This window comes from Nylanderia fulva, unplaced genomic scaffold (assembly GCF_048542155.1).
Source record: "Nylanderia fulva isolate GAGA-0341 unplaced genomic scaffold, ASM4854215v1 Scaffold76, whole genome shotgun sequence".
NCBI lineage: Eukaryota > Metazoa > Arthropoda > Insecta > Hymenoptera > Formicidae > Nylanderia > Nylanderia fulva.
Window position 1 is genome coordinate 487,650 of NW_028190873.1, and position 10,388 is coordinate 498,037.

The 10,388-nt window shown below is 33.3% G+C and overlaps 1 protein-coding gene across 1 annotated transcript; it reads right to left on the minus strand.

The window, feature by feature from the left end:
• Positions 1–1,491: 1,491 nt before the first annotated feature.
• Positions 1,492–4,155, minus strand: LOC114937666 (uncharacterized). Its single transcript, XM_085489003.1, has 6 exons — positions 4,062–4,155; positions 3,617–3,982; positions 3,311–3,530; positions 2,268–2,485; positions 1,855–2,020; positions 1,492–1,670 (listed from the first exon to the last, which is right to left on the minus strand). The coding sequence occupies exons 1-4, from the start codon at positions 4,153–4,155 to the stop codon at positions 2,482–2,484; spliced, it is 684 nt and encodes a 227-aa protein (XP_085345129.1). The 3' UTR covers positions 1,492–1,670; positions 1,855–2,020; positions 2,268–2,481.
• Positions 4,156–10,388: the final 6,233 nt, after the last annotated feature.

The window sequence follows — 10,388 nt, forward strand, 5'->3', positions numbered from 1 at the left end:
ACCCCCCTTCATTATCTTCCTTTCCTCCTCTTCTTTCAACCCTTCCCCATCCCTCAACTTCCGCCTCCCGCCCCCCTCCATATTACTCCAAACAATATATTAACAACAACAAAAAAATAATAAGCCGAATAATAATAATTATATTGACAGGGATGACCCTAGAAAGAGAACTGTCAACAATGACAAGCACACTAACATTAACAGCTACTCTCGGTTCAATGTGATAACTCTCACTCTTTCTCTCCATTACCCCCACTAAACTCAACTAACGATATCACCAACTCCTCACTACCTTCTAGGGCTCCTGACTGCAACGCAATTAAACCTCATCAAGAATTCCTTGACAAATGGATCGATCAATGCAAATCTAAATTTTTATCTCTAAAAATGGTTCATCGAGATGTTCTAGCTGAGATGAGCCTCAACAACTCTCTTTGTGCTCCTAGACTTGCTCTTATACTTTGAAATGTCTCTCTCTAATATAAATGTTTTACAGTGAAACTGCCGATCTTTCCAAAGAAGAATCCCGGAACTCACTTTCCTACTAGATGAATTTAACATCGGCATCACTACTCTCTGCGAGACTAGACTAGATGAATTGATACGACCCAGTTTTTCTAATCATGAAGTATATGGTTAATCGAAACAGGTATGGCGGAGGGGTAGCCATTCTAATTAATAAGAACTTTAGATTCTCTTTCATTAAGAACCACCGTATTGAGCAAATTTGCAACAATAATAATATTTAATTTCTACTTCCCAAGGAGAACAAAAAGTCACGATAATGTCAAAATGACGTCAAAATGACGTCAAAATGAAGTCAAATGGCGAAAATCACAATGACGTCAAACAGGGGAAAAAAGTGACTATATTTTGACATTATTTTGACATTATTTTGACCTTCTGTTTTTTATATTCAGTGCATTGAATAAGGGAGAATTCACACCTAGGCAGAAAAGCAGAAAACAGGAAAGCATTAGCCAATCAAAACTCGGACTGGTAGTAAACATAATACAACAGAAAAATTCTTCGGTTACTACTTACTACTAGCGCGAGTTATAATATATTAGCTTATTAATGCTTTGCTGTTTTCTGCTTTCTGTCTAGGTGTGAATCTCCTTTAAAGCAGTTTCACAAATAGAAGATAAAGAAAGAACAATGTAGAAATAAGTTAAAATTACTTTTTATTGTAGTGTCTTTGTTAACTTAAAAATATTTTGCATCTAAACATCTAATATTATAAAAAGAAGTCTTTAACTTAAATAAAATTAAATATAGAAAAGCTCTTCTATAAATTAAAAGAAATATTACTTTTTTTTTAAATAACAAATATTATAACTTTACAAAATTAATATTATTATAGAAATATTATATATAATAATATACTATCCTTTTTAATTAAAGAATAAAAATTTTAAAGACATAACAAAGATAAATATATATATTTTATAGAACTAAAAAATAAAAATAATTTAACTTTATTTACCTTATTTAAACTAAGACAAAAAGTGACAAATAAAAAAAAGTAGAATTTATGTGTTAAAGTCGGAATACAATTAATCCCCATCAGAAGATCCAATTAGTCTGATCGCTGCATAGAAGTGTTAAACCATCGTTTTATATGGTCTTCAAATACGGAAACCTGCACCTTAGGAAACTTCTTGAAACACCTATAATTGAAAAAAAAAAACAATAAAGCAGGAGTAATTTAATATTCTAATTAGCAAACGATAATTTAACTTTAAATATATATTTCTAATATATTTGTTCATTAATTGAATATATATATATATATATATATATATATATTTAATAAATTTGAAAATAAATTTTAAAAAACAAGATGATATTCACTTTCTATTAGATTTTTCACTTTGGATTTTTGAAAACTGAGCTTGACTTCTCCAGAACCTTTCCAACTAATGAGTCGTGCTACGTTGTTCCTAAGTAGAGTCGACAAAATAGAATAAGTGTAAATAGAGGTTGTTTCTTCCTTTCCTTTTTGTAACAGGTAATTGAGCTATAACATAAAGCCAGTTTAAATATTTAATAAAGATATAAATATTTGAATTAACAGTGATTAAAATAAGGCACTATAAAAGAAGGTATTCTCACGTCCGCCATTTTCTTTCCAACTAGGAAGAAATTAACTAATCACAATTGAATTTAGAAAAATAATTTTGTGATTGGTTAATTTCCTCCTAGTTGGAAAAAAATGGCGGACGTGAGAATACCTTCTTTTATAGTGCCTTAGTTAAAATACTCACCATTTGACCATATAATACTTTATTATTTAATTGTTCATCAAAGTTTACAAAAGATTCCTCAGTTTCCAATGGCAAGGAGGGAAATCCTTCAGGCTAATCAAAAGCGTCATTATTGGGGAACAATTCGTTCAAAATTTGAGAAATCTTAATGTGCAGCCAATCTATCTTTGTTGACAATTCTTACATGTAATTCAGGATTAATTGATCTTGAGATTTACCTGTCAGAAAACCACATTAATCAAATGACAGTTTTTAGTCAAATCTATAATATCTATAATAAATATAATATTTAATTCATAAGAGATTAATTATAATCACAGAATGTGTGAGAGAAATAATCGAATATGATTATACATATAATTAATTTCTTATGATTTAAAAGTCTGAAAGTTTTTACATATACAATAATAATAATATTGTATATGTAGAAACTTCCAGACTTTTAAATCATAAGAAATTAATTATATGTATAATCATATTCGATTATTTCTCTCACACATTCTGTGATTATAATTAATCTCTTACGAATAATAAAAATTGTTTTCATTGGCAAGTGATAGTTTTTGGAACCGACTATTTTTACTCAAATTTATTAATTAATATAATGAGAGTTACTAATGTTATTGACAATGATGACTTTTTTATATTATTGACAAATTACTATAAAAGTTCGATTCTATAACAGGTATCATATAATAAACCTTAAACCTGATTTATGGCTGTCAATACCTAAAGCCGTAAATTGTAAAAAATAAACTAATCATACAGTTAAATGTCAGAAGACTAATCGAATATAATGGATTAAATTTAAGACTTACAGGATAAATTATTGTATATGTAGAATATAAAATTATTGTATATGTAGAAATAATCACTTGCCAATGAAAACAATTTTTATTCTTTCATTATAAAAATAAAGTAGAGAATATAACTTAATACTAGCTAGTTCTGGTGAAGACTGTGAACCTATCAATAATAAAATGTTCAATTCAGAATTAATTAATTATTTTTTATCATAATAATAAGGTAATCAATAAAAATACCTTCTAAAAACCTTTTTAATGATGTAGATCTGTTTCGAGAATTTTTTTTTATTTATTTGTCTCACACTATCGTAATCAGATTTTGTAAGTATATCTTGAGATTCTGGAGATTGCTCAAAAGTGGAAGCCTTTTTAGATAAATCAAAATTGTAAGAAAAATTTGGAGATCTCAAAGTTGATGACATTTCATTGTCAGACAAGTTTTTTTTATTAGTAGATTCTGAAAAATAAAAGTACAAGAGCATATAAGAATAGTCTACTACTATTAAATGCTGCAATAAAATTCCAGTAATTAGAAATACAAACCAGATTGTGTAGACTTTTCCTGCGATAATCGACGAACAAGAGTTGTATTTTTCTTTGATAATGTAGATGAAAGATTTGAATTAGTAAAATATTCATTCGTAGACTTAGCTGAATTCTTGGCTTTGCTACTCTCGAATAATTCCTTGAGCTTTAAAGACAGAATTGAACTAGGTTTTGGAATATTGTGTCTTTCCTTAAGTTTCTTCTTTTTTGATTCTTCAACTGACTCAGAATCTGATGAAAATGTTAGATGTTCAGGTGGCTTTCTCTTGCGTGGTTGATTGTAGTCTGTCTCAACATCTGTTGCAATAATTGTGTCCTCTTTAACAGCTTTATTTCTAGCTTTTCGGGCAACATTGAAAGTGGCTGTATGCAAAAACCACAAGACAAAGATTAAATTACGAAGATATAGTCTTGCACTGTAAAAAAAAAGATAAAAACTTACAATAACTATGATGAAATATAATGGGCAGCAGTTCCCATGTGGATGAATCATAATCCACCAGACTCATCACCATCTTCATACATTTCCCCTTCATAAAACGTGGCGGATAATAACAAAACTGTCTGTCCTCGCTAATCCACTTGGTTGGTACAACTTCTACGAGAATTTCTTCTTCATCACTTTCAGCTTGAGGCACAAACTCTATGACAAAATACTGTAAAAAAATAAATTTGAAGTTTACATCAAAAAAACAAATAAAGTAATGACATAAATGACCAATAAGATCTCACCAAAAATTTACTGAGGACCATTGTGAAGGAGAGGAATGCAAAGAAAACTATCTTCATCGGGTAAAATAACACATTTTTGAAAAAAATCCTGCAGTTTGTATATGGTTTTTACAGAATCTATATGTGACACTTTAAAAATTCCAATGAATGAGGAAGGAAATGGGTAGTCATAATAATCTACAATACTTTGCAAAGAAACTTATGCCCTGCTAATAATATATCGCCATTTGGTGAAGCTATAACTTCGGTTAAGATAAGTATGTTCCCATCTTTTGTTGAGAAACAGCAATTAGCTTTATTAGTCGAAAGAGTTATACCCTTTAAATATATTTGTACATAGCGATCATCAGGAATTTCTGGAACAATATTTCTATGCAATTGTTTTTTTAATGTAACTTTATTCAGATTTGATCTCTTTGACTCTGCAGCAAGTTGCCTTTTTGTCTCAAAATCCCTATTAACTAACTGCTGGAGAGGCTTATCAGTTGAACGCAAGTGATGTTTAATTACAGCCATAAAAGACTCGCATTTAAAAGCACTGAAATCCAATAACGTACCATTTTTCTGGCATTCAGTAGCCATGTGACAAAGACAATGTACATTGTATACCACATATGATTTATCAAAAATATCTGTGGAATGCCTGATAAACTCACGATATATATTATCAGCAATAAAAATCCAATAATTGCTTTTGACAAATTCAGGAGATGAGAGAATGTAAGATGCAGAATGAATTAATAAAAAGTTTTTGTAAGTGTTTTCATGAAGTCTGTATCGAAAAATGCGCACTCCATCATACAGAAGAAGACGTCTCCACTCAGTTGCTTTAAACTTGGCTTGATAATATAAAGATCTTGGTCTACGGTTGAATTCCATGGGAATCCAAGAAGCAATGTCAATTATATCAGAGCATAAGCTCAAACGTGTTAGTCTTGAAATTTTACCATATGTGATAGCTTGATATCCACAAAGATACAGAACCCATCTCTTAAAAGCCCCTTCAAATAACAGATGCATTGGATCTAAACGAAACTTTGAAACCATTCCACTGTTGTCACTTGCCATATTTTCTAGAGGCAATACTCCATTATGGTGACTAGGCTGATCTCTTCTTCGATAAGATTCATCCGTACGCAATGATGCATTGAGATTCAGAAAGGTAAGACAATTTCTAAAACGTGCACCTTTTACTGTGCACTTTTCACATGTATAGATACTGTTGTGGCTTGAAATACATTTTACATATTGTCGTGCTACAGCATCAAGTATGTAATTTCTAATTTTAAAGGAATAGCGGTTGCCATAGAAGTCATAACCATTTAGGGCTAATTCATCAACTTCATGAATAAAATCTGCTAAAAAAGCATCAAGATTGTCTGGCTTTCCAACACCACGCCACACACCTATAATAAATGGTGTAGCTTCTCCTATAAGACAACCCAGTATAGGCCAGAAGTTATCATCAGTGCTTTTAAATAATGCCAAACCATTAATGTTTACGTCAATAATAATTTCTTTATGTTTAAGCAAGTAATCATTGGTAACTCTTTGATTTAAATTAGCAATAATGCCTTTATACCACATTAAACCTCTACCATTACGTTGTAATTCAACTTTGCGTGGAGTTTGCAGTAAAGTTTTGTGAGATTTTGGTAAAAAACTATGGAGGGATCGTAATCCTACAAGAAGTTCATCAACTTTTCTATGTGCAACACCTCTCATTGCCCATTTCTTCAAAAATTTTAATAGATATTCATCAGAATTCTGTGTTAATTGAATATCATTCTGATCCTATGGAGATTAATTACAAATTCTTCATCTGAATCAACATCAGTCTCCACATTTTGCTCAAAACTAACATTGTCTTCATCTAGTTCTAGTTCATCATTATTATTGCAAAAGTTGTTTCGATTCTCTTCTACTTCTGAATGAATTGATGAATTATCACATGAATGTTGATTATGACCTTCTAGTTCAAATATTTCTAATGCATCATTAACTTGTGTCAAAGTTTGTCTTACTTCTTCGATCTTAAGACGCTTCCTGACCTCTTTCACAGATGAAGCATGCAGCTTGCGTTTCATATTTTGCTTTACGTACAATAAATAAATTTAAGAGAATATATTATATATACCTAAATGTGTATATGTGACAGCATAAAAGTCTGCAAATTTAATAAATAAGATAATATCGCAACAGTACTATATATAATATAAATATGACAGTACAACAAAACACAATATAAAAGTAAAAAAATTTAAAGTAAATAGAAATATTATCACAACATGACAATACAACAATACATATATACATATATAAAAAGAGAAAGATTATTCAAATGAACAGAAATATTTACTTCTCAGCTTTATTTTAACCTTTTTGTTGGATTTTTCTGATGTCAAACTATATGATCATTTTCTGCTATCTTTATAAAGAAAGTGCGTCAGCCGACACATATATATTATTCTAACGCAAGGAATTTTATTCTATCAACAATGTTAATATACACAAAAGTATGTAAAATCTAATAACAAATATTATTTTAAAAATCTTAAAAAATAATAAATTTGTACTACACAATTCTCTAATATTTTAACTATGAAACTTTAAAAATCAAGAGGTTAATATTAATTAGCAATTATAAATACCTTTAATGAATTCATTTCCTTCGTGTTTCCAGGCACAATTAAACCGCCAAATAATCACACCACTAATGAAAACAGACCATTCGTCCTCTTCTGGATTTGTTCACGCTTGCTTTGTGCGTAGTACACGTGCACACACGTTACAACACGCGTCAAAATAAATATGGCAACTGTATGGCGTCACTTTCGATTTCTAAAGTTTTTAGCGCCCTCCATATCCATGCAGGCCACAATGACGTCATTTTGACGTCACCGCAGAAAGGCTTGATATAAATTTGACATTTTAAAGTCAAAATGACATCATTTTGACACTATCGTGACTTTTTGTTCTCCTTGGGTTGGGAAGGTTTGGACAGAGAAAAATAGATTCATCTACGTCTGCTCTTTATACAGTCAGTTTCGTGGTAACAATTATGTTTACACTGCGCCTAATACCTGGCTGCAAATTCTTCAATTTTGCTCTAGCTTTAACCCTATTATCGTGTACAGAGACGTTAACGGAAAAAGTGCGCTTTGGTCCAACAACCTAATAGGTCCTGACGCTGAGGGTCGCAAGCTGGAGTTTGCAATTACTAATACGGACCTTCTTTGTCTTAACAACGGAGAGTACACTTGGTGCTCATCGGACTTAACGTCTACATCTAGCCTGGACATCACCTTGGCATCCCCATCCATCGCTTACTCTTGCTGCTGGAAAATTTTAGATGCTAATTACGGAAGTGATCACTTCCCCATCATCATCAGCATTAAAGGCTTCTCTACTGTCCTTCCTTTTCTACTGTCAAGATTGACTGGACAAGATTTCAAGATTCATGCACTAATCTTGCTAAAGAATTTTACATCGACATAAAAGACCTGAACCTTACATACGACAAGCTCATTGAATCCATTCATCGCGCTCTTCTGGAATCAGGAGCGATTAAACACAAAGCAAATAATTATTGTAAAAAGAACCCTTCTCCATGGTGGGACGAGGACTGCTATAACATCATACGCAACAAAGTCAGTTCTTTTAAAACATTCAAACAACACCCAACTGCTTCTAATCTTCAAAAATATCTTGAGTCCTGTAAATCTGCCTCCAAATCTTTTAAGAAGAAAAGAAAACAATCTTTTCAGCAGTTTTGCTCTTCGCTGAACGTGGACACTCCCATATCTAAAGTTTGGAAATACATTAGAGCCTTTTCCAACAAACCAGACTACAGTTTCTGAAGATTCTTTTCACGAAGCACTCAACAATCTGGCTTCTCTCCATCCACCCAAGGTGTCTCCACCAGGACATTGGAGTGCCTATCAGATATTTCTTTCAACGGAAAACACATTAGAACTGACTTTCTCTTGAAACCATTCTCTGCCATAGAGTATAACGAGGCTATCTCCTCCCTCAAATCTAAGTCAGTGCTTGGTCCTGACCTCATATCAAACCAAATCATTAAAAAATTTCCTTAAGAGCTACATTTCTTAATCTTAAAAATCTTCAACATTATGTTTAACAAGGGAAATTTTCCTAAACAATGGAACGAGTACTTCACCATCTTCATTCTGAAACCTGGAAGAAGAGATTCGCTTAGACCCATTTCTCTCTCCAATAACCTCCTCAAAATCTTCGAAAAACTCATGCTCAAAAGAATTGAATGGTGGGCTGAAAACCGTAAAGTCCTACAAACCTATCAATTTGGTTTTAGAAGAGGACTCTGCTGTGCCGACAACATAGCCACATTGGTTACGGATATCCGTCAGGCCAACAAGGATAGGAAACTCACAGGAGTGATATTTCTGGACCTCGTCGGAGCATTTGACAATGTTATTCCCGAAGTTCTGGTATATTGCTGGAAAAATACTGCCTCCCACCCAAAATCACTTCTTTCATCAAGGCCACTACCAAGAACCGTCACCTCATTGGGTATGCTGCGGGCATCGATTTACAACAACAAACGACTTTTCGAGGCCTTCTTCAGAGGTCCATCCTCAGCCCAATATTATTTAACTTACATATCCCTCTAATTCACTCTTGTCTTCCAGACTCTGTGAAAATTCTTCTCTACGCAGATGATATAGCTATCTATAGCGCCAACGAAAACCTTGACGCTATAACGGACCAACTCAATGTGGCTTTGAACAATATTTACCACTTCCTTGGACTTTTAGGACTCTCCATCTCTCCATCAAAGTCGTCCTTCTTAGTCTTCTCCAATATGAAGAATAGAAATCTACGAATACTAATCCGCAAGAGCCGACAGCTGCCGAAAATCTTGGACGAAAACATCCCACTCTCTTTTTCTGCAAGATTCCTGGGAGTTTATCTCGACTCCGAACTTAACTGGAAGTCGCATATCAACCAATTAAGGAGCAAAGTCATTCCTAGGATTAACATTATCAAAGCCATTTCGGGAATTAGATGGGGAGCCCACCCGGCTGTTCTTATAAATGTTTACAAAGGATTCATCAGACCACTATTGGATTGGGGTTGCCAAGTTTTTCACCCACTGGATGCTTCTCTCTACCTCAAGGTCTGCAGACTCCAGTACGCCGCTCTTAGAACTGTCACTGGAATGATGTGCACTATCCCTACAAACGCGCTCCTTGATATTAACGGCGAACAGCCTCTAAAAACGAGGTGGTTTTTTCTATCGGCTAAGTTCCTCGGTAAAATATTTGCACGAAAATCACACTCTCTCAACTCCTTTTTATCCTCTCTCTTACAACCCCCTGTAGTTGACTCCTCCGAATTGGGCTGTCTTGTTGATATTTTCTTCTCCAATTCAGACGTATTTAATTAAGTTGAACGATTCGATTTACCGAGCTATTTAGCTGCGGATAGACTCGACCTTTTATACGGACGGTTCCAAATCCATCACGGAAGACAGGGTTGGATTAGCCGTTTTCTCTCCGGAACTCAATCTAGAGTTCAAAAATAGAATTAATAATTTCTGTATTATTTTCGAGGCTGAGACACTGGCGATATCTAAAGCTCTCGAATTCATCGTTGACAGGAATATCAAGAACTCTGCCATCTTCTCTGATTCTCTTAGTGTTCTATCTTGCTTAAATAACCCCGTAATCTCCGGGAAAACACATCCCTAGATTATTCAAATTATCAACTCTATATCTTGGTCATTCCAAGGAGTTTAATATTAAGCTTATCTGGATACTTAGTTACTCCGGCATTCCAGGTAACAAACGTGCAGATTCCCTAGCTAAAGAGTCCTTGCATCTCGCTGATCAGCTTCAGCTCTCTAAGTGCCACCACTCCCAACATACTCTAAATTCAAAAAAGACGCCAAAAAAAGCTTCAGACATTCTTCGTTCTGAAAGTCTTTATAAAGGTGCCAGATATTTACACTGCATTGACTCTAGTCTGTCTCTCCCCTGGTACATTAAATTTAAAG

Coding starts and splice junctions, on each gene's coding strand:
- LOC114937666 (XM_085489003.1), bottom strand. CDS start 4,155: ATGAAGGGGAAATGTATGAAGATGGTGATGAGTCTGGTGGATTATGAT. Junction 3,983..4,061: donor TATATTTCATCATAGTTATT/GTAAGTTTTTAT, acceptor TTTTGCATACAG/CCACTTTCAATGTTGCCCGA. Junction 3,531..3,616: donor GGAAAAGTCTACACAATCTG/GTTTGTATTTCT, acceptor TTTATTTTTCAG/AATCTACTAATAAAAAAAAC.